We start from the raw sequence: 19,647 nt of genomic DNA on the forward strand, positions 1-19,647 counted from the left end.
GGTATGTCTCAACTGCTTCCAAAAATTGCCAAAAATTGAAAATGAAGGTCCAAGGAGCCAAATTATTATTTTGGGGCCAACTGCCTCTACAAAGGGTCAAATTTCACGAATTTGGCCCCGAAAGGGCCAATCTGGCAACCCTGTCTTGGGCCTACCATACTCTGGCCGGGGCTACGTATAAGACGCATTGGTCAGCGCTCGTATTTTATTGTTCGATGCCTTGATAAGCGCGGGTATTCAATTGTTCACGACGGATCAGGAATTCGCTAATTAACAGCTCTTTCGGACTCGTCGATAAGCTTATCATACGCGTATCATCGTCAACAGGAGGATGTTGTATAATCGTTATTTACGCATGTACTTAACCCTAATGAATTGATGCTATATTACCACCAGGGCCGTAACTGCCGCACCTGAATCCCAATGTATGTATTATTTTCAAAAATATTTCGCGCTATAGGCGTAATTTCAAGTCGCCAAATATCTTGATTATTGGGTGCTCTTCCCCCAAGAAAAAATACGCAAGATTTATAGAAATGGGCATATCGGCGTTAGCCATTACCGCGGCACGAAGCACGAAGACATATAACGTTTTAGGCCGTGAAACATGCGACTCCAAGAAGTGTGCCAGAACGATCGCAGCACGACAAACACACAAGACAAATACCATCCTGCAGGAAAAAATTATCTCAAAAAACTCATTACGTGAGCAGAGAGAACAAGACATTGATAGCAATATATATATATGCAATTCCCAATCTTATTGACCGATTTTATCATGAATTATCGAGAATTTTCGCGCTTAGCGCTGGCTCACTGAAGTTCGGTTTATCACCATATGGGGGCCCAGGACCAACGTTTTGGGGGGCTGACGAAGTGCTGTATATTACTAAATTTGGTAAAAATCGAACCCGCCCTTTTATTTCAACCACCCTCCCCTTTTTTTCGGCTGGCTACGCCGAACAGACAGATAGTCCTGGCACTGTGTCGACCCAAAATTATACCCTTTGCGGTCTAGTGAGCGAGATAGTGTAATGGTTATGCGTCCGGCTTCTCGAGCGGTAGGTCGTGGGTTCGATCCCCGGCCGGGTCAAACCAAAGACTCGAAAAATGGTATCCGCAGCTATCCTGCTAGGCGCTCAGCAATCACGAATAGCATGGAGGAGAAAAAAAACGGGGGCGCAGACTAGATGACCTCATGGGGCCGTATCGCAACTCCGTCGCCAAAGCATCTCGATGGTGCAGGCGAGAAAGAATATCATATCTCTCTCTCTCTCTCTCTCTCTCTCTCTCTATACTTTAATAACCCCTGAAAGGGTAAACTTTGCGTTACTGTAACTTGCAAATGGCAGTCTGTAATGATAGTATTTACTACTGTCCTTGTGCCTAGCATTAATCGAACAGGTATTACGGAAGTATTGATGATTGTTTAGCGAAAATAAGCAGAAAGTGAATTTACCGTCATTTTCCCAGCCTCTGACGGGCTGCTATATGTCTGTCACTACACCAGCTTCCAAACCAGGGTTTGGTTACGTAATAATTATAGTGCGAAAATATCAATTCACTACGGCTTGTGAGAGCTACGACTATAGTGGAGTAGTGGTGCGTCGTAAGTTAAACAAGTTTTTACAACTGCGTCGCAACAACTAAAGTTACACTGCCCTTGAATTTCGTATTATGTTTATTTGAAAAGCAATTATTATTCACGATTTTCATTCGCACTCATCCGGGATTTTCATTCGCACCGTTCGCACCACCTTCGTCATTCGCACTCATCCGGGATTTTCATTCGCACTGTTCGCACCATGTTCGTCATTCGCACTGCAAATTTTTTCATTCGCACAAGTGCGAACCGTCACACAGGTTGAAAAGCACTGGCCTATATTAATGTACACGATACCTATAGCGATGACTCGGGCCACATAATCATGACACAATGCTGAGGTACATATTGACGTTTTGAACGTCGCCAAATGTTTCAACTGGGGCAATCAAATGATATAATGATACCATAAAATCGATATCTTCCGTCGCTTTGCAACAGTTTCGACGAGGGCTTGCAAGAGAATATAAGCTTACCCTTTAACGGTCTGTATATGGACAATGGACAGTGTATTCGGCGTCTGAGTAGCCTATATTGCTACGTTGATATTGAGCAGAATGTGTAAAACGGGTTTCTATACTTGCTACCGATATTGCCCCCATTAGCAAGTTATACAGCAGTAGCCAACACCCCGATCGAACGGATTCGGTTTTTATGATACACTAAACACATGAAGTCAAGATTAACCCCGTAGGCCTGCTACATTTTTCAATGCAGACGACGATATCAATTTCATTGATTGGTTGAATAAGCATTATTCGCTGACTACATGTAGTGTATATCGCGTTTGCTGTTGTGTGATTGCGAGTCTAGCTCACAGCAGAGAGTCACAAACGGAAAGGGGGGATATTTCGAGCAAAATTTTGTAACAAAGCAAGTAAAATTTTTGAGATTGTCAGGGTGCATGCTCGTTTGATGCTAATTTTTTATGATGGCAGCGCCATGCATAGAGTGGCCCGCTGTTGAAATGCAATAAATTTCATACAAATATGTTATAATGAAGTGAAAATTATGATATATGAAAAAGGTTCACAGTGCAGAACCTACCAAGGTTCGTTTGTGAACGTGAACCTCTAAATATCTGAGGTTCACACACAGAACGCGAACGTGAACCTCACGTTCACACCATCCCTAAATTACTAACATACAGGCTCGATATAACAGAGTCCTCAAAGTCTGGCCGCCCAGACCAGGAATATCTTACTGCAAAACATCATAACTTTAGATTGACAAATAAAAAATATATATAGCAAAGTTTGGAGAAAGGTAGAAATGCCACTTCTCTGTGATTGAATTCTTTGGCAGCTTCAGATTCGAAGGTGCAAAAATTCAGTTGAATGTAAACAGCAGCAATTTACAATCTTCACAAATTGCAACAACCCCCGACAAGATGTAGTAAAGCGACCGAAAAAATATACATTCGTATGCACCAAAACTATGAACATAATTACGTATGAGTTCAAAATGAATATGTCGTACAAAATCATGCTCGTAGACTTGACCAGCCAGGTTATCGGTTTTGTTACTGATTCATCTGCTGCTTACATTTATGATACAGCCATACGGGGTTCGGTAAGGCAATATTATCGCTAGCGCAAATGCATGATTGTGTGTCAAATCTACGCCTCTAAAAGAAGATATTTGGAAAATGTAGCAAGACAGGATCATGTCGACATTACAGCACGGATCCATGCACTATACCGACTGTTAAATTCGTATTAGTGAGCCGGGTAATCTAGTTAGCGAATTGTCAAGTTCGAATTGGTCTGTGGCAGTGGTTCCCAACGTGGGCGATATCGCCCCCCAGGGGGCGATTTGGCGGTCTTGGGGGGCAAAAATGACGAAGAGAGCGATAGGGGGCGAACATGGACAAAGGGGCGATAGGGGGCGGAAGTAGCGAAGGGGGCGATAGGGGGCGATGACGCGTCAAAACGGCTGACCTTTTTTTTTAGTCAACCCACATAAAAGTGTCAAATTCGACATCGAGCCGAGAAGTTGACCTTTTTTTTTAGTCAACCCGCCGGTGATTACATTTTGTATCCCCATTTTTCGGTACACAAAATTTGGGGGGCGATGATCGGTGTTGAGCTTGAAAAGGGGGCGACGGGTCGAAAAAGGTTGGGAACGACTGGTCTATGGTGCACAAAACTGTTGCAGTTATACGCCATCAACCCAACATACAAGTACAACAACAACAACTAGGTTATCGGTTTCGTTGCTGATTCATACACTGCTTATATTTTTGGTCTAGACATCCGGGTTTTGGTAAGAATCGCTTCGGCAATTGTCGTGCGATCCACGGATGAACCTTCAACACGACTTGATCCTTGCGAACCCGATGTAGGGCGAGATCTACTGTGAAATTGGATGTCTGGTTCGAGACCAGGGGTCGGCAATTATAAAATAAGATAGGAAATTTGGGAAAGGGGTGCTAGCTACTAGTGCGGGACAGGAATTAACCATTGACCGGATATCCGACGGATTTATTTTTCATTTCGGGTCTGAGCAGGATTGAATATACCGTGCAAATTCTTCAAACTTCATGACAGGCCCAAGACAATGACTTTTGGTGAAATTAACGTGCCTTGAACCAATGTTGGAACCCACTGATGCAGAAGGTAGGCCTACTGGTTTTGCAGCCGGTGAGGTCATCACACATGACACAAAATAAAAGCACTGGTGAATATAGTCCAAAATGGAATCATCAACATTAACGATATCCATTAATTCGTTTTGAATAGCAAACACAAACCGAACTGTTGCCGTGTTACAGAAATACACTAACGGGGATATCGGATAATGACTAAATTTGCACCCTTGTGGATCTCACCTAATGTGAGTATTCACCACAAGCATTTTGCCCGAAGGAAGTAATTCATCGATATTATGTGTTTCCTCAGAGCAGCGTGTAATTACGCCTCGTATTGTGTACAAATCTGCATAGCTTTCGAACGGCGCATTCCAGTTTTCCTCGTTATTTGTGATATCGAATCGCGGCGTAAGATCTGAGCGCTAGATAGGCGGTGCATTTTGCTAAACATACCTGTGAGTAATAGGTCCCATGAATGCGGACGACTTTCAGTTTTTGTCACGTCTCGCTCAAATTTCGGAAATTCTCAACGCATAGATTCGTATCTGCTCAAATAAAGAAGTCTTTGATACGGATCAAAATCGCGGAGATCAACGCAAATCGACCCAAAACATCATATCTGCCAGCTACTCTACGGGTCAGCGGCCCACGAAGATGTTTCTTTTAATAAATTTACTATTTCGGGGATGTGAATGATTTATTAACGATGATCAATTTGATTGAGAATGCAAAATTGATGCGTTAATTTTTTTTATGGCTTGACAATGTAAATTGACACGAAACATTATGTGTGCCAGCTATGCTTCTACGGGTCATCTGTTCTAAAATAGGGTCTAATTTAATAAGTTTGTTATTTCGTAAAAGATAATGATTTATTACTGATATTCAGGTTTATTGTGGACGTGAAATTGATGCAATGTATCACTTTTAATGGCTTGCCAATGTAAATTGACCCGAGATATCATGTTTGCCACCTGCTTCTACGGTTCATATTCGTGAAAAGGGGGTATATTTTATTAAACTTGCTATTTCGTGAAAGATAATGATTTATTAGTGATATTCAGGTTGATTGTGGAGGCGAGATTGATAAGCAATTGAATTGATTTTAATAGCCTGACAATGTAAATTGACCCAAACATCATGTCTGCTGCCTATACTTCTGTTCTGAAGAGGGGTTTATTGTAATAAACCTGCTATTTCGTGAAAGCTAATGATTTATTGGCAATATTCAAGTTGATTGTGAATTCAAAATTGATGGTATGTTTATTTTTATGGCTTGAAAGATCGCCATCGGTCAACGAGAGATGAGTATCGAATCGCAAAAATCAGGCATTCCGAGAGAAAAGTATTTACGAAGTCGTGACGCGCCTCTTCGTAAATCACTACGATTCTCGCATGGTGTCATTATTTTGTATTTGTGAGAAAGGCACAATTATTTACGAATCTGAAGTCCGTTTTTCCGCTGCGGGTTCACTTTTAACTTGCCAAATCTCGCGCGGTACAGCGAAAAGAGTAAAAGTTTTTGATTCGCGTCAGCGTTTGTTATCACGCGGAGTCGTGGACCTATATGATTTTGTGATGGGAATATAAAGTTTACGGGCTAAAATCGAGCATTGCGATTGGAAAATTTTCATGCAATATAGTATCAATGTCAGTAGTTCCTAAAGGGGGCGATTTCGAGAGCAGATGGCAAGAAAAAGTGTTGAAGTGGAAGTAATATGAAATCAAAAACTACTTGAGTAAGTGGATGCAGCCTACTTGGGTGCTACGGAAGAGATTATCTTACTGATGACATCTAGTCTTTATAGGGGCGATAAAGGTAGGCCTATATTTAACTTGATAAGGGGTGATTCTGATGAGTCAAAACAGTTCGAGAACCACTGATCTAGGCTATGTCTTCCAATCGACACTACACTCAGCTCTATAGTTAGGGTTGCATTTGAAACAAACGGTGTTGCAAAACACTTTGTTAAAAACATGTTTGAAACAGTGTTTTAAACAAAGGCCTTTATTAAAATAACCAAAATTGTGTTTTTTTAAGTTGCAAAATTATGCCACAATTGTGTAAATACTTTCCGAGAAACATGTTGTCCGAGCCTACGGACAATTACCACCCGATATAGCCGACGTATATCGATATGGAATGGTTGGAATCCTCAAAATAGTCGGTTCAACAGCAATAGAGCAGATATTTCGTCAAAGGAGCTATATTTACCCTATATATTCTATTGTCAATGATAATCCACTATGACGTCACAATTAAATATTCGTTACGTCATGGCTTAAAATTGCTTGTTTTGAATTGATTTTTGTTTCAAATGCAACCCTATCTATATTCTATAGTCAATGTTTTCCAGGAATATGCTATCAAAATGCTACGATTGTTGGACAACCATGCTCTCATGTTCGTCAGAGTCGCACTATTAGATTATTCGAGCCATTCCTGTGCTGTCGGCTGATTGTAGAACGACTCATTTTTGCTCAAAACCTACCACTTGACATTGAAACGTGGGAAGAAATTCTCACAAGTTCAGCAGCAGTGGGTATCAATATATGTTGGAAAACATTTCCAGTAACAACTGTAATTGTACATTGTACAAAACGATTATCAGACTTCATATCCAATATAATATTTCAAGCGATTGCCTAATTGTTGTCGTTCTAGTTACATTCGAGTAACCGTTATTCAGAGACATTAAAAACCAGTTGTGCGTGAAAATCAAGGGTGCAATTTGCTGTAAGATTACTCGGCGAAGAAAGGTTGCCGTATACGGCTGAAATGTAAAGAAAATCGGGTTTCCTTCGAAACTGTTATCCAAATTGGCTATATCGAGTGAAGATATCGCGGGGATCACATACCACACAATACGAAGGTCGAAGGTGTCTAGCAAGCTGTTATAAATGTATAGTAGAAAACTGTAACTGGCTCTACCAGTTCGATTTGAAAGTGTACGCAATCCACTGAGATCAAGTTCATCGTCTGCAATATGTTTGTTACAACCCTACCCATTCAGGTATCGATCTCGATCCAAGCCTCCAACCCGCAGATATACCTGAAAAACCAGTGATAAGCCCGCAAGCCAAATCGTTAGAACTGCGTCGGATCATATCCGCTGATCGTGCGTTCAAGGTTAATCTGGGTCGCAATCGCGGCGCAAAATATGTTCTACACTTAGAAAACCTTAGGTGGACTCTCTACGTACAAATAAACAGTACAGTAAAGATATCGCCGTATGCTCCCAAGTTTTCGACGTACGATTAATGGGGCTGGGAAAAATCGAGAAAGAGGGAGAGAGAGAGATCGGATTATTCTCGTCTGCACCACCTCGATGCATTGACGAAGGAGATGCGATACAACCTTTTAGGTAAGGTTATCAATAGTCTGTACCATCATGATTTTTCTCCTCCGCGCTATCCCGGAATGCCGAGTGTACCTTTCACGCGACCACAAGGAATATTTCGCCAGTTCTCCATCACATTAAAGAATATTTATTATTTTCCAACCATGACACCATGATTTCACAACACTTATTTGTGACTCCACAGATATGTCATTTCCAATAACGTAGCGTAGCGTAGCTTTGTAACACGTGCTTTGCACGCTGCGGTACGAGCACTAGAGGTTCCAAGGCTTCCACAGTGGAGAATATTATCGAAACTATAACTTTAGTTTATAAATTGACTCATAATTGGAGTCAATGATCATTTTTCAGTACTCGAGTCGAAGCATTAGAATTAATATACGATTCACAAGCGCGTATTCGAATCAGGTTGCCCAGCCTTGATGGTTATTGCATGCTGAAGGGTATTTTGCGTGTCGTAGTAGATAAGAAGCAAGATAAATGATCCCTTGGCGCCGCGTATGCGTCACAAGCGATTATGGAAATACTCCCGCTGGAGTTGCCAGTCAGGTTCTTACGTGACTTTCTTGTTAATGAAACTCGATTTTCGAGATTGCCAAAACGAGAGAAAGGCGGCGCGTGTGTTTGTTTGGAAAGCCCGCCGCGCGTAGTATTTTCCTGTCTTGCGGCGCTCATACGAAGAACACGCTCGTATTTTTTCGGAGAAGAATATTATTCGATGTACTTGGGCGGAGTAGCCAGTCGAATCGAAGGTGTGGCAAAGCTTGGCGGCGTACCTTTGAAACGCACCGCTTGATGAATCATTGCTTGTTTTTGCAAGCAGGCTGAGGCGCAGGCAGATAGGTAATAATGGTGGTACCACGATTTCGGTTAAGGAAGGAACAAATCAGTAGCGGGTATTTTCTTTGATACATTATCAAATAAAGCTGAAATGATTCTTAAGTTTATTTTAAGTGAATTTTACACTATAATGTCGCAATAAACCCGAATATATACGTATTCTGGTGTGCTGTCGATTACCCCTGACGAGTTTCGGTCGAGAATACATGGTTTTATTTCGACATAAATATATTGTCCACTTGGAAACTGAAGTTCTCTTCCTCAAAGAATCTCTTCAAAGTGTGTTTTGTTATATATTTTGTGGAGAAGTCATTAGATGTGACGTTCCTTCATTATAGTTGTCTTCGACTTTGTAAGAAGGCCGCGGTATTTTTTAGCAAACCCCCTTTGGGAACATCTTAGCAATGTATATTTTCGTTTATACTAACGTGTATTCCGTTATGTATTTCGCAGTGAAGTCATCAGCTATGACGTATGTTCATTAGTTGCCCGTGATTTTGATAGGAAAGCAGCAAATTCGTGACCATGACCGACGTTATTAACCCGCCGCACTACACCATGAAGTTGGAAGGAGTCGAAAAAAACATACTGAGCTACATGAACCAGCAAAGAAAGACGAACGGGCCGGGCAGTTGCGAAGTGGTCCTGCTGGCGAACAATATGAAGCACTACGCGCACAAGATAGTCCTCGTCTCGTACAGCGACTTCTTCAGGACCTATTTTGGAGAGGGCGAGAAGGAAAACGACACTACCTCGCACCGCGACGCGGCCAATAAGAACACCGGGCCGGCGTTGAGCACCGTTCACCTGCCGGGGATCAATTCCATCGAGCTGGAACCGATCTTAGAGTACATGTACACGTCTACGCTGGAATTGAAGGCGGAAAATATTAACGAAATACTCCTGGTGGCGTGTCTGTTACAGGTGATTATGTCATGTGATAGATATAAATGAGTATATATTAAATTCAGTGTTACATTTAGTGTGATGTAGTAGATTACCAACGAGCAGGCGATGTGCGCAAGTGACCTTTTCTTTTCTAAGATTCGGGGTTTCTGACGTCATTGTAAAGTTGACCTATATCCATATTCCCCGCGTCTATACCTCCCTTGGTTTTAATATATATTTGAGGACACTTTTAGAGGCAAAAATTGAATAATATATACGAAAACCGCCGCGTTTAATAACATTATTTTCGCAATAACGTAAGTGTAGATTAGTGTACATGTACAGCTACTTTTATCGCAACTAAACACCTTTTAAGACACGGCGCGGAATAAATTCACGGTAACGAATATTCACGGATACGACACGAAAATGGTGTGCCCGCGTCGCAACTATACTCAAGTTATATACCTCCAAGAGTTTCTTCAAATATTTGTAATATGATATTATATGCCACAACACTTGGGCTTATAGCCATTTGAGTCTTTGTGCACCACGGCACTGATAATAAAAACAGTTTACCACGTTTTTCGGACATTTGTTTCTTAATCATGCGTAATCGATTGAGGCGATATAGCGAATTATTACCAATATATATAATTCGAACTTCCGCTTGTCTCGCAGGTGACTTCGGTAATCGAATTCTGCGCGGAGGTAATGTGTAAACAGCCCAACTGGAAGTCGCCGTTGGTCTCGGCGAGAATCACCAATTTCGTTCGCAACGGCTTGCAATCTCGCAAAGACCCAGCGCCTGTAAACCCGACCGCTGTGACGTGGGCCACAAACGGAGGGAAGCCAGCTGCACACGAATCGTAAGCAAAGCCCGACTATATCAATTCGGATATACACACTTTGAATCACATATTGGTTGAAATATAGGTTGTAGGGACTCATTGCACTATAATCTGCAACTGCTCGACTGGAATATTGATGCGTTTCTAATAGTTTTCTTGGAGTATTTGGTGGTATTAAGCTACTAGTCATAAAGAAACAACTATGTTTTGTTTAACTTGATTTATTACACATATCTAAAGATAGATTGTAGTTGTAGAGAGAGAATAGCATGATAATCTAATTAGAAGTGTCCTAATGGGACCTTTCTAGCTTATTCCATGCCCAAGCGTTGCGATGGTTGTAAAACGTGTTTAAATTAATACTCATAAGTTTTTGAAATGTGCCCTAACCAACTGATGAATATCGGCCTGAATATATCGGTATTATCGATATCAGGGTTGTAATGACTCGAGTCATGACTCGACTCGAGTCATTTTCTCAAAATACGGAAATGACTCGACTCGACTCGAGTCTATCTGTGTATTGACTCGACTTGGACTCGAGTCATTGCGCATGACTCGAAGCAAGTCATTGACTCGAGATTCAGACGGCGAAGACCGACATTCCATTGTAATTTCGAAGCCAACACACTATTGAGATTTCGTTTGTTGGTACTGGTGCTTGAAAATGCGACCAGAAACTGCTAAAAGTGAGGAAAATTGATATATTATAAATGCGAACCATTCAATGTCACCAAACAGAGGTAAAAAGTGGGTTTAGGAAGACTTTAACTGGAAACTGAGCAGCCAACACAATGACTTGGACTCGGACTCGAGTCATAATACTATGACTCGGACTCGATCCTCTGTTCGCTGACTTGGACTCGGACTTGACTCGGTGGGAATTGAAAATGACTCGACTTGACTCGAGTCAAAAATATAAAAGTGAGATTGACTTGTGACTCGGAACCTTGTGACTTGGTTACAACCCTGATCGATATAGACTGAAATACACGATATCGGTCGGGCTGTAGCCGTAAGTGTCACGGTTTTGTTCTACGGAAAATCGATTTCCATACGCGAGGCGCAATTGTCGCCTACTTAACGGGCGTCGACGTCCAAAACACGGCGCCCGCCTGTGATTAAGCCAAGCAATTTGGGCCACTTGAGCTCTTTACGGTCGCGACTTAATTTCGACATTTGCCATGTCGATTTTTTGATTCGAAGAAGATAAAAACCGCCATCGCAATTATGCCGTTTCCGTGATGACGATTAAAAAACCAGTTTTCCGCGCGTTTTTATTTACCGCCGAATTTTCGGTGTCAACTGATCCGTTGGAGGCGATAAGCAAGTTTATGGGCGTTGTGAAACGCGTGGGATTCGAAAAAAAGAAATTCCAGCCGGTTGTATTGACACACCATTTTTTTCAATTGCCACTATATGACGTGCTAATCAACGCTAAACCTATTTCATGTTTTAACAGCAGGCCCCGGCGTAGAGGACGAAATCTTGGAAGCGGATGGATTAACGGCAAACACGAAAATAAACAGACAGGTATATTTCGTGACAGTTAATAACCGATAGGGTGCTTCTCGCCTAAAACGAAGGTATAGACTTCATCGCAAGTCGACAGCAACAAAGAATGTCCAACATCATCATTAGCTTATTAATCATTTTATCCTTTCACAAACACTACAAGATTGCGGTGAAATGATTTATAAGAATATGGATTGTCTTCATGCGTCTATTAATCATGGTACCCTTTCAGTAACACCACAATATTGGGATACAATAAAGAGCAGTAATGAAAACAGTCGAAACGCCACGAATACCAAAACATTAACAACATTAGTGCGACGCAACAAATGAGCACACTATTGCTGTATGCGTTTTGGTAAAACAGAAACCCCAACGCGACACGCCTCTCTTACGCGATTAAGTAGTTTGTGACTCATGTATGTTTTTGGTTAGTTCGTGATTTTACGGTACATTCCATATTTTTTCCTTCCGTTGGCGAGAAAAACGCGCATCCGAGATACGCGACCGGCGTCCATTTTAATAGGTGGATCTCCTGGCTTGCAAACAGTATCTGCTTACTGGAGATGTACTGTCATTTACGTACCTGGCTCTGGACTCAATCCTGTTTGATAAAACGTAATCCCAATTCAATCCGGATCCTGTTTCAGTTTTTAACTTGAACATCCAGATCCGAAAAATCTTGCATTTGGGCAATTAAGCTTTTATTGCCCTCGTGATCCATATCTTTTAGGTTATAATTGTTATTGAACTTTGGTTATGATGGATTCCTCCGAATTGTGGTACAATGCAAAAAGTAGCCGAGTCTGAGATCATACGTTGCAGACGAACATCGTGTATTCGCCGATTTTCACATTGCAAATCTGTTAAACGGAGCTTTCATGCACTAAATCATGCCTTCACATACTTCCAACGAGTGGGAATGAGTCATATACACCAATTGTCATGGACATATATGCCAGTGGGTTCCATCCCAAAATGGTGGCAAACGTAAACACATGTATGGGATATATCTCTTCGTAGTAATTTGATTATTTGACTCATTTTCACGCGTTAGCATGGGTGTTAAAGCATAATTTGGTGCCTGAAAATGCAGTTTACCTGAATTACCCACCGCACTATGGTGAAAATCTGATAGACACATTTTCTTTCCACCCGTGGATTCACATAGTGTACGGAACAGTCGAAGTAACACGCCTAAATTCCCTTTCGTGTATTAGAAATATAGAAACATGCCCTGATCAGGAACTGGGACAATAAATTGAGTCTGGAACCTATCTAGATTCAGGAAAACTTGTCGGATTCATGTCGGGATAGAATACAGAAGCCTGACCCTGTACATATTGGATGAGTTTATTATTGGTGCTTGACTTCTAATGGTCTTTTGAATCAGACCTATAAGACTAATACATACCGTGTTGTACCAGCTATATATCGCAACTTGTGGGTAGGATATTTTCAATCAGAGGAGCCATGGTGTAAAGATTGATATGCATAGTTTTCAACGAGAAAGGAGCGGCGTATCCTATATTTTTGTGTACAAAGTGTAAATCTCTACTGCTTAATTCTTACCCTCAATCGCCGCGGGAGTCGAGTTCTCTATCAATCAGCGGGTTGTCACAATCCCATTCGTTTAATTCGCTAATTCCGCAAAGCGCGCGGTTTAGACAGCCGCTAAGAACCGGAATAGAAACGGCAGGTTCATTCGCGACTGGAAATTGGAGGGCGCCTAGCGAGCGAACGCCTTCTAACAGCACGCTTGCGATAAATTGGAAGTGATGTGATAGACTTGTTTAACGTGTTTCGCGAAGGCATGACACGGTATATTCGATAGGGGCCATCGACGGTTTGTGATATAACTCTACAATTGCTCACTTGGAGTTAACTCGATCCACTTGAAGTCAAACTGTTCCTATTCTTGTCGAGATACTCATAATGATTTATTCAAAGATCAAAGCGAGCTTTGGGAGAATAATATTCTAATTGAAGGCGCCGGTACTTTCATGTGTACGAATTGTGGAAAATGCGCTATCAATTTCATAACGGGTCGCAAAGCGCGGTCGCGCAATATCGGCGCAATTTTCCGACTGATATCTTAAACAAATGTTTTCGTAATCACGCAAGGACCTGGCGCCCAAAGGCACCTGCGCTAGTCTCCATATTCGGGAAATGACAATTTTATTGACATAATCACTGTGATTAATTCATCCTCGACGTAATGAGTCCGTTTCGAATCGCGCGACCTAGATATTAGTCGCGTTTCGAGAAAATAATTTGCGAATAAGGAAAACGCATATTTATACTGTGTGAATCAGGAATGCTTTACTTTGCTTCACCTCTTTGGAAGACATGGTCTGAACATGGATGTTACGTGTTCAGCAACTTTGTGTACTTCTTCTGTTTCGGATTACTTATGTAGATTTTGTCTCATTGCAATTCTTAATCAAATGGTTTTGTTTCAAGGCTATTTTCGCCAATTCCTTTGTACTTTTTGAGGCAAAACCATACTTACTCTGTACATTTTGAACGTAGATGATAGTTTTAGGACATGTTTCCATAATTTTTATGGGTAAAATCGCCATGGCAATTAGGGGCAGCTGTATCACCGTAACCTAACATATTTCCAACATGGCACATTGGGAGTGTAATTACTTCTATGCGTCAGTCGCTAGTATGCTCTAGATAGCTAAGCTACCCATATTAACTGCTAAAGATATTGGAGCCTTCGATCAAACCCAATACCAATAATCAATAATCGTCAGATTATATTTTCATCTGATCAAGACACACACAATGCACAATGCGACTAGTTAGGTCTCATAAACCGGCATCCACCTACTTTTTGAAACTACTAGAATACTTCCAGACATATATTTCTTGCTTCCGCTTGAAACAGTTGTGATATGTTTCGGAAATCCGTGCTCCTATACTCGTAATTGCGCAGAAAATTACGACGTCGCTTCTGCTTGAGTGCAAACACCGACTACTTTGACCAGCTCAGTATCTGAATGGTCACGTGCGGCATTCCAAATCGTTTGAATAATTACTGGAAATTACGGTCGCTTCACAATAATAAAACATTGTTGTGACTCGGCCGAAACATCATCTTGTAAGCGGGATAATTGCGGTGTCTTGGTCAATGCAGCTACCGCGACTATCCCATAACGATTTTGAAACAAGTGCGCTCGCCGCTGGACCGCAGCGACTATGACGCGAAGCCACATCCGCGACGAGTGTTGTTATTTCAATAATCATCTCGTGATTTCGTGACACGATATGGCGTAAGATATTCAGTGAATTCCCCGCGTTCAGTTCATCTCTTGCTGTGAGAAACAGTCTTGTACAAACCACGGGATTTTGAAAATGTGTAACTAGAACTAAAACTAGAAATACTCACTTTTCAAAACTTGAAACTCGAAATAGAACTAGAACTAATGACCATTAAAACCCACAACTAACCAACTAACAACTAGCTAGATTCGATTCGGAAGCAACTCATAAGATTCTATTTTACCCACATGAATATCTGTATAATTTTGAAATGCGAGGGGTTTCGATCGCAAAAACTCATCCCCTGGTTACGCCACTGTCGGTAGTGATGACTCTGAGCTATCAATGGCTGCAAGAACATCACATCACAGAACACCGGTATCGCGATTTACGCCAAACGGCTACCCCTGTTTTTTAGTTATTTGGCAACTAATCTTATTTAAACTAGCACTATAACTACTCGAAAAACACTATTAGTCTCCCGTACACTATTTAACTAGATTAATAGGTTGTAAGTCTGATAAGAAACCGACCGAAAAATATTTAAGATGTGATTGAATCCGCGTGGGCATGGAGATTGTGCTTAACACGACAATGCGGCAGACATATGGTACATTCAACGCGCACAAACTAGGATATTTATTTAAAAACAAGTACATTTTCGATCATCACGAATTTACGTGCCACATTACATGTCTTTGTCTTGAGTCATAGCGATAAATTTATCAACAACATCCTTCATTTTCCTGCCGTTCAAACGGCGCGAAACGCACCGACAGATTGAGCGGCAATTACGTCATTTCGCGGCAACACGCTCAGTTCTCAGATTTGATGGAAGTTTTGATATATAAAGCCGATAAGGCACTTTTGATACTGACCGCGCAGCTTGTGACTCCGTTTCAACCGTGCTCATCAATATTTTAATCACGTCTACGGACTAACGACCTCTTGATTGGAATTTTATTTCTGGATGACTAATAATTTGAAGTTGGTCACGGTATTTTCCAGTCATCGAGCAAGATTTAGAAGTTACTAATTTAATGACCAATATCTCCGTTACAATCTTCACACTCGCGTTAAACCGGTAATTTCAGGAATGACATAACCACGACAAAATCCGCCTAGACTTGTTTCATTTGTTACATTTCTCTGACGATTTGTTATTGCAGCGATATTTGTCTCGATATTCAACCGGACCGTGCAGGCACGTTGCATATTGCGCGGTAGACTCATTTCACGTTTAAACGAACTTAATTCACACAATGCTAATTCATGAGTGGAAAATAAGTGTAATTACCAAATTTCCACTCAGCGTAAAGTGCAAATCAGACTATTTGGTAACAAATTTAGCTTTCACAAGCGATGCATTGGTGAAATCGAGTTGAATACAATAATCCTTATCGAGATATATCCCAGAGTGTAGTGGCCTAGTGGGTTATGTCACTTATGTGTACATGTACCACTGTAACTGTGCCACCATTTAGCGCATTCCTTGGCCGGTTCACGATACGGAAGCCACTCCACCCCCAGCAGTATAGCGTATGTACGGAACATATACGTTCCAACCTTGTCGTATTAACATTTCTTAAATCGCTTAACACTTTGTAGGTTCACATATGTATTATATTAGGTTTCGATTTAAAACGACTTTGTCTATTCCAGGAACCTATAGACGGCGCAAGGACACACACGCCGATTACACGGCTGTTCGGTACAACCCAACGAAGAGAAGCGGTCAATCAGACTACGCCACATTGATCGGATCCGGTGCAAGACGCAACAGACGAGAACAGCCTTTATATCCACCTGACCATGCGCACGAGAAAATACCCTTCGATTACCCACTCACAATCGATTATGACGACTTGGATCGCAACATGCCGCTTATAGAAGCCGGAAAGATGCGCTCGATTTTTCGTACGCAAGAGCCTAACACATTAGCCGGACGTCCGTTTACCTATCACGAACGAAGAGCTCATATGAACAAGACTAACGCATCGTGGGGCGATATATCTCGCTCGTTGAACAACAAGCCTCAAATGACCACCTATTCCTCGCCGAATACCATTGAGAACGTCACGGTTGATAACGCGCGACCCCATAACGTTCCGCAACTTATAGATTGCAGGAATCTGTGGCAAGTCGCGCAAGCCACTGCGTTGGGTTTGCCAGTCTACCCGACTGGATCCTCTGACTTTAGACTAGTCAAGGGATCGGATTTGCATCAACACATGTCTGCGACAGACAGCACAGAAGACGACACACCTACAAGTCCTACGTTTAGATCCCACCGCTCCACGAGACGCAAGTTGAATCGCAACAATCATTCTGATGTCGACACTAACTCACTTCACGGAAAAGACTTGAGGTTGTTAGCTTCACAATCGACAACAAAACGGGACTCATCGGACGAACTCTATACTGCACAAGACTCGCCGATAAACCTGTCCCGTCCTGCATTTGTTCCCGCTACCAGCCAAAAGAATGGAGTTGATCCAAAGCCGAAATGTGACAATCGCGAAATACGTCTTACTGGCCGAAAAGACTTTAACAATTCAATGTATTCTTCCTTTTCAAAACCTCCGACAGCCGACCATAACAGCCCCATACGTCTAGAAAGTACCAAGCAATGCACCGACAACCGCGTAGATTACCACCAAAGAAAACGAAAGCTGCTTCTGGGAGCGTTGGATCAAAATACACACGAGAGCAGTACGAAATCTGCAAAAATTAGTCACTCAGCTAAACAGCATCAATGCTCTAGCGAAGATGACATCCTCTCGGGAGACTACAGCCGTAACCATCGCGATTCCGGCAGTGACCTGGATAGTGACGACTCTGGCCGCCCGAGCAGTGTATAAAATATATATTTCTCACACCTTCACTACATTCTACTTAAACTTTGTATTTAAAACCCCTTACGCTCATTCCAACTCGCTTTGATTCATTGATTTTGCTTCTATTATCCTTTCTTATTACTTGTATACTGTTTACGTGACGTATGACACAGTGCGACACATTCCCCTTTCACGTTCCTATACGATGTAGCCTGTACAGCGCATCATCAGACCCAAGCATTCCAAACTTGACAAAGTCAAGGTCAATGTCACACGAGCATTTTAAATTATTGTGATCTTACTTATTCCGTTGTTACGTACTAAATTGACAATATACATAACACTAACCAAAATCGTTGTTATACTAATAAAATGTTTAGAGAAACATATTTGGGTCAAATCTGCTATACTACAACTGAACAGGTGTAGAATTTGGTGCTGTAGTTTCGCAATAATTCAATGGCAAATTTGCACATCAGAGTATAATAGTTTAGGAACCATCGTAAAGGGAAGAACATATCCCGTCTTTCACATAGCTTAAGCGTATTGCTATTCCAAACGTTAATAATTTGTCACTTTCATTAATATGGAATGCAACCCAAATATGATGCTTTGTGTTTCCAAAAACTGAATAGACATTCCGAGTCTTGAATCATGGCTACGTATAGATTGAATATACAATCGCCTCATCCCTAACCTTATCTCCTCAAGCCGTGTTTATGCTGCAGACATCTTTAAGTTTCCTAGCTACCAATGTTAAATCCCAATGGTTACTGAGATTTACATGAACACGCGGTTTGTAGACTCGACCTCGCATCTGTGAATATTTTTCTGTAAAATGATTGATAATAATATAATTCTGTGAATATCAGCGTATCATACATTGTCAGTCATGCCGGAGGTGGTATAGTATAAGTACAAATCATTTAGATTTGTTGGTAAAATGTGAGGAGTAGTTATTTGTCCGATTATGGCCGCTGAATATATATTGTATGCTGTATGTGATGAGAATGAAGCAAAATTGTAGTCCTCAATATTTGAAACAGAAGGAAAGTCAACTTCATCTGATGTGTAGGAAGTACTTGTGGCCGACCACAACAAGCTATATACCAATGCTTTTCGACCACGGAAGCACGTCGATACGTAGACCTACTTAGGGTGAAGCAATAAGGAGTTTTACTATCCGTAGTCGATAAACTTGTAGGATAAGTATAAAGTTGATATTTGGGAGGAGCTGTCATTGTCTTAGATAGGCGCTGCCTAAGGAGATAAGGAGTAGCCTGTGTAGAAACTCATTCGCCTACATACGCTACATTTTTGCGATAGCGAATACAGCTGGACGGACTACTGCAAATAATGCGTATGTAAGAGGTACATACACAAACCAAGAATTATTTTGTCAGTAAATGATTCAAATCAATAATGGTGCCTGATCACCAGTCATCATGCACTTACTTGAAACATCAAACACTTTTTAACGCGATAAACAGTTGCAGCACAACTAAAACATGATACATTTTGCAATTATTGAATAACGCTAGATTCATATGAATTTTTATGTCAAATTAGACCCTACTACGCCACCGTATGGGTTGTGTTGTATCAATGCGAGTGCAACTAACTAAAAAAGACCAATTAACAATTGAATGAGTGTGTGAATTTTGGAAAATTTAATGCGAATAAAGTTGGCAGTAGTAGCACTGGAGTTTTTAGCGCGACTTCATAACAGACTATTTCCGTTCTACGGCAAACAGAGAATCTTGAAATTTGAAGATGTTTTCATAATTGAAGTAGCTAAATTCATGCATCAATATTTTCCAATGACTTTTACGTACTGCATTTAACATTCTCAAAGAGTTCACTCACACACACAATGACTCGATTTCTGCTC

The 19,647-nt window shown here is 41.3% G+C and overlaps 1 protein-coding gene and 1 long non-coding RNA gene across 3 annotated transcripts in view; one reads left to right on the top strand and one right to left on the bottom strand.

Annotated features, from left to right (window-relative positions):
• LOC145437866 (uncharacterized) overlaps positions 1 to 19,647 on the bottom strand; it is a 430,122-nt gene that overhangs the window by 366,514 nt on the left and 43,961 nt on the right. The gene's annotated exons all lie outside the window — the stretch shown is intronic.
• Positions 8,871 to 18,624, top strand: LOC145436824 (uncharacterized). Of its 2 annotated transcripts, none has more exons than XM_080314040.1 (4): positions 8,871 to 9,319; positions 9,965 to 10,152; positions 11,600 to 11,667; positions 16,582 to 18,624. In XM_080314040.1, exons 1-4 carry the CDS (start codon positions 8,921 to 8,923, stop codon positions 17,778 to 17,780), a joined length of 1,854 nt encoding a protein of 617 aa, XP_080170166.1. In that variant the 5' UTR covers positions 8,871 to 8,920; the 3' UTR covers positions 17,781 to 18,624. The 2 variants fall into 2 exon arrangements, with proteins under 2 accessions (XP_080170166.1, XP_080170165.1); XM_080314039.1 differs by having other exon boundaries at positions 8,872 to 9,319; positions 11,597 to 11,667.

This window comes from Botryllus schlosseri, chromosome 4 (genome assembly GCF_051294905.1).
Source record: "Botryllus schlosseri isolate E-star chromosome 4, Bs_hap1, whole genome shotgun sequence".
Lineage (NCBI taxonomy): Eukaryota > Metazoa > Chordata > Ascidiacea > Stolidobranchia > Styelidae > Botryllus > Botryllus schlosseri.